Source organism: Octodon degus, unplaced genomic scaffold, assembly GCF_000260255.1.
Source record: "Octodon degus isolate 3935 unplaced genomic scaffold, OctDeg1.0 scaffold00083, whole genome shotgun sequence".
NCBI lineage: Eukaryota > Metazoa > Chordata > Mammalia > Rodentia > Octodontidae > Octodon > Octodon degus.
Genome location: NW_004524659.1, coordinates 393,303 through 399,087, shown reverse-complemented (window position 1 = coordinate 399,087; position 5,785 = coordinate 393,303). Strand labels below are relative to the sequence as shown.

At 42.7% G+C, this 5,785-nt stretch overlaps 1 protein-coding gene across 1 annotated transcript in view; it reads right to left on the bottom strand.

The window, feature by feature from the left end:
* Positions 1-227: 227 nt before the first annotated feature.
* Positions 228-5,785, bottom strand: part of Cd5l (CD5 molecule like) — a 28,833-nt gene continuing 23,275 nt past the window's right edge. Inside the window, exons 4-6 of the mRNA XM_023721645.1 lie at positions 4,179-4,541; positions 3,410-3,724; positions 228-1,771 (exon numbers count right to left, since the gene is read on the bottom strand). Of these exons, the coding sequence (XP_023577413.1) occupies positions 1,767-1,771; positions 3,410-3,724; positions 4,179-4,541 (683 nt within the window). The 3' untranslated portion in view covers positions 228-1,766. The remainder of the gene's footprint in view (positions 1,772-3,409; positions 3,725-4,178; positions 4,542-5,785) is intronic.

Genomic DNA, 5,785 nt, shown 5'->3' with positions numbered 1-5,785 from the left:
GTGTTCCATTCATGCAGTAGGTAGCACATCAGTCTCATAAAGGTTATGTTTGTACTGCACTATGGCCTATTAAGTGTGAGATGCCATTATGTCTAAAAAATGTACATGCGTTAATAAAAAGATTTTGTTGCTAAGAAAAATGCTAGCAGTCATCTGAGCTGCTACAACAGCTGAGATATGGAATCAACCTAGGTGACCCTCCACAAATGAGTGAATAAAGAAAATACGCATTATGAACATAGGTATTTTATCCAGCCATAAAAAATGAAATGCTGCAGGAAAATGGATCTAAGCAGAGGAAAATAGGCTAAATGACACAAGCCAAGCAAAGAAAGGTAAGTATTGCATGTTCTTTCTCACATGTGGGAATTGAACAAAAGTACACCTAAATGTACAATAGTGATTATGAGAGTTTGGGAAGGACAAAGGTGGGCAAGGTGGATAAAGAGACATTGGATTTGATCGGCGCATACTACATGCATGTGTTGAAATATCACACTCAGCCTCATTAATAAGCACAATTAAAACATGGTAATTAAACATAAAACAAGATTATGTTATAAAAATAAGGACAAGGGTGGCAGAATTAGGTCCATATAGCAGAATAGGAAATAAGAAGAATTTCCTTATCTGGAGGAGAGCTGTTCTCTACATATGGTTGCATTTTCTGGAAGATTCTCTTCTAGCTAATCCTGTCCAAAATCTCTTCACTGAGGAGCTGACTTATTTGCTTCACAGTAAGCAAAAAAGATATATCATTCAGGCAACTGGTGAGATTTTGAGATTCAGTGTATTAGAGAGGGTAAACCTAGCCCTAGTATCAGTGTCAGCTTAACCTCAAAATCTAAAGTTGTTGAGATTTACAATTAAACTTTGATGCTGTCCCAAATATCACTCTATCTTGCCTCAAATTTACAGGCTCCAAAGTCTCTGCTGATAAAATGGAAATGATACTTTCTGAGTACTGTAAGACACAACAGTAGCCCTCCCCAGCCTCCTTCTCCCTCTCTTCTGACCTTTTCTCATTAACAAATATCTTTTCCTTTGGCTAAAGTAAGATGCATTTGTGAGATTCCTTTTGTTAAATGCCAACCATGTTGGCAGGTGGCACAGAAGTGGAAAACAAAGGTATTTTACTAGAATATTCAGAGGGAAAACAATTTTTGCTAAATGTCACACAAAGGTCTAGAGCTAAAGGACATTGCTCTGAGGCTGAAAGACTCGTCCACATTCCCCAAGAAATAGCAAAGTAAGGAGGTGTTATCATTTGCTATGACCAGCTAAAGCTTGATAACAAGAGCTCAAAAAGACTGTTTTCTCAGATTCCAAAAGCTTGCCTACCCATATGCCCTTTAAAATGTTCTTTTGAGGGATTCCTTCCTCTGATGCGGTTTATAGACATAGCTATTGCCTTAACAATGGCTTACAAATCTGGTCCAAGTGGCAGACACTGGGACAGCAGGCAGGTGGGAAAAGAAAATGAGCCACAAGCAATGCCAAGGGATTAAGGATGAGCAAAGAGCAATGCAAAGCTTATTTTCTTCAACCAGAGAATTCAACAGCTCATATCTCCCAGCAGCAATGGGGTCGTTCTTGTTGCTAGGTCAGGATCTAAGTCCAGGATTCAAATTCTTGAGAAGCAGAAGGAGCAGTGGCAGAAGTCTGGGGCCCAGTGTCACCACTAGGATAATTAGAGCTCACATGCAGAACCAGGGGATGTGCAGGGCCAACAGAGGCCAGGTGAAAAGCTCATGATGGCCAGGATACTATTCTGCAAAAAGAAAAGAAAAATGAATTAAGACTTAGCATAGACTTGGAAGGACTTATTCCATTCAAGCTAAATTGACTAAGGCAGCAGATTGCTGTCCAGGATCAGAAATAGCAGAGGAGATACGCATACCCCATATGGATGTGAGCCGGATCAAAATCCTGTTCAGCATGCCAACAACTTATTCAACCAGTTCCTGTGTGAGTCACAAATATGACAGCCATTCCTCTGTATTCACAGAAAAATGGTGCCAGGACTCTTGAGGACACCAAAAACTGCACAGATGTCCAAGTCCCCTGTACAAAGGGACACTGTATTTGTAACAAACACATCCTCCTATGTCTCCTAATATAAGGCAAATGCTATGCAAATATGTTATACTTTATTTATAAGAGAAAAATCACAAGAGAAAATTCAGTACATATTTAATACAAATGTGATTTTTTTTTCAAATACTTATTTTCAACAAGTGGATGGTTGACTCCACAGATGCAGAACTCATGTCCTGACCTCTGACATTCAAGAAGTTGTTAAGGTAAATGGGACAACCATCTTCCTATTTCACAGATGAAAATGTTGAGATTCAGAGTAGTTAAGTAATGACGTAAGATTATACAGCTTCAAAGACGCAGCAACATGCTTCAAAACCTGGTCTCTGACCACTAATTGTATCCTTTTCTGGACATTAATTGTTTGCATGTCTTTTAGCTAAATATCAGTTTCTGTCAGTTATCAGTTAGTTGTATACCAGTTGGTTGCTTAACCAAAGAGCCCTGCACAAACAGCCCCACCCTGATTCCATGTCTGGGCTTCAAGCCTGTAGCTTCCCTGAGTCAGCCTTTCGGGAGCCATGCTTAGACTTCCTGGCTCAAGTTGAGAGGGGTGTCCTTCCTCTATGCCCCTGAATAAGTGTAAAGTTCAGGGTGATAGCCTGTTCTCTTTGATCAGACTCTCCCAGTCATTCTCAAAGATCTCCCTCCCATAGCCCACACACACTGAGAATAAATCCTGAGGAGTGATAAACTAAGGGCTTGAAGGTCACCTAAGAAAACTAAACCTGGAATGAAAATAAAGACTGATCTTTATAGTTCTGGTATATGACTTGAAGGCAAGCTTTATAGTTTGGGAAACTAACTTGTTTTCTCTGAATCTTGCTCTTTTTATGTTTAATATAAAGACATTGGGGCTGGTGAGATGGCTCAGTGGTCTAAAGCACCTACTTAGAACAAGCTTAGCAAAGCCCAGGGACCACGGTTCAATCCCCCAGCACCACATGCCAGCCAGCCCGCCCCCTGGTGGACTGAGCTGGCCACACACACACACACACACACACATAAGTAAATAAAATTAAAAAAAAAATTAATATAAAGACATTGATCAAATAGTTATCAAAACTCCTTTTATTCTTACAGTGATTAACTGTATGTTGTTTATTATCTACCTATAAATTCCTCTGGGGTTTGGGGGGAATCTCTACTAGAATTCCTTAGGCCTATTGCTGGACATACACAAGAAGCAGAAAATGGTTATGGCAGGCTCTGACACTGGTAGCTACCCTTGTATCCAGTTTCACTCTCACCACCCTCTCTCCCACCAGCATCCCCCGTGCCAGCTCTTGTGAACTCCACCAGTAGGGCTTACCTGAGCAGGTCACACCTACGTCTTCCGTATGGTCACAGTCATGATACCCCCAAAACCTGTGCTTGCACTGGTCGAGAGACTGCTCCTTCCCTGAGCAACGAACATCATCCAGCCAGATGCGGCCAACTCCAGGACCATATCTCTTCCTAGAGGGTGAGATAAGGGGCTTCCCACAGCCCAGCTGTTTGCATACCACCTGGTCTTCCTTTGCTCCCCAACTATCATCGCAGACAGTGCCCCATTTTTTCTTGTGCCACACCTCCAACCGCCCAGAGCAAATGCCGTCTCCTCCTACAAGCTTCAGCTGAATGGCATCTGGAAGATGGAGAAAGAGGTGAAAAGGAGAAAAGATACAACTATCGATACCCTCACACAAAACCCAACAACACGTTCCTCCACTGTGTTTCTATGACTGAAGCTCCAACTCTAGGTCTTCATCACGTTCTAACTTCTCCAGCCTGGATCTGTTTCTAGGACCTTTTTGCCTTCCCATCTATTTTATAAATCATTTTTATTAGCTCATACTTGCACAACAGAATAATTATATTTATCAAAGGGAGTTGGTACATGTAGATAACACATCTTGAAGATAGTTGCTACTATACCCTTTTAAAAACTCAGACATCTGAGTCTACATAACTAAGTAACTTTTCCTGGCTGGTCCGTTGGTGCATGAGTCGTTGTATGAATCACTTGAGCGAGATTCCATTTAGTAGCCATTTCCATAGTGAGCCTAGTGTGTGGATAAGGAAGCATCACCTTCCCTTACCTTCACATTCCACCCACGTGTCGTCATAGTGGGTACAGTTGTCCTTCAGAGGCCCGGAAGTGCAATCCTGAATGGTTGCTTCTTTTCCTGAGCATTTCATCTTGCTCATCCAGATAGATCCTCGCCCCTCGACAGAGCTGCTGCATTGGCCTACGGCCATCAGGGCCCTCCCGCAGCCCAGCTGCCGACACAGCACTTTCGCAGCCGGGAGGCCCCAGCCCGCTTTGCACACCGTGCTCCACCGGCTCGCATGCCGCACCTCCACTCGCCCAGCACAGCGTCCAGGGCCACCTGACAGCCGCACGCTCTCTGGGACGAGGGAGAAAGGGATCTCTGACTCTGGAGCTAAAGAGCTTTCTGGATCTGTGGAGAAACAAAGCCAGAGTGTCTGGTTTTTGCAAGAACATGGTTCTCCCAGAGAAAGGAGCCCCAGTGTGCACATGGCTTTGTTCTTTGTGTCGGGCAGAATGTATCCTAGAGAGCTTAGCACTGCCGACCAGACATATCAACGAATCAATGAGATGGATACTTCTTAAGGTCAGGCTGAATCATTATGACCTTGGTAACACTAATTTTTCTTTAATTTATTTGGTACATGGTCTCACTATGCAGCTTGGACTCATAGTGATCCTCCTGTTTCAGCCTCCCCGGCGTTGGGATTACAGGCATGCACCACCATGCCCAGGTTTGGTGGCTGGCTTGGCATGCCTGGGGTTCCAGAGCCTGCACAGCATGCAGTACCCAGATCAAACTCAGGTCCTTGTACTTACCAGGCAGACACTTAGACATCAAGATATCTCCCTATCCCTGACTTTGGCAACATTTTAACTTGTCCAATTATTTTCACCTTCATCTCATTGTTCCTCAGTTCTTCATGAGACAGTCAACTAGAGGCAGTATAATTTATCCGGCATATACACATGAATCCTATCTATTCATGCAAACATAAAAGATCTAAAAAAAAATTGAGTGCAACGGTGGCATGAACCAAGTATCCAAATCCCCAATCTTTCTAAGAAATAAGAATGAGACTTCCGTATCAGGGCACGAGTCATTGTTTCCCTCATAGATTCTCTAGGAGGAGAAATAGAACAGCCCCGCAGCCGAATCACAGTCTAATGCAAGGAAAAGAGCACACAAAGGGGGGAGTTGTTATTAAACATGTAAAGCAAATCTATGAGAAAGCTAAAAGAAACATATAGGTCTGTATATGTCCATAACAATCTATTTACCATCTACCTCACTAACCCATCTGTCTCACTAAGAGATCATGCTGCTCTCTTGTGACCTTCTCCTGTCTGCCAGACAAGATCGCAGACTCTGTGAGATCTGAAACTAGCCAAAAATCACACATGATGCCTTGGCATACATCACTCAAAAAATGTTTTAAAATGCCACATCTTTTTCATCCATTCCTCAGGTGATGGGCATTTTGGTTGCTGCCAAGATTTGTCTATTAGAAATTGTGCTGCTATAAATATAGGTTCACAGATATCACTATTATCACTCAACCTACAATATATGAATGGCAATGGAATACCCATCTCTGACAAAAGTAAACGAAGAAGGGGGATATAAATGAAGGACCATTTTGTGGGGAACAAAAA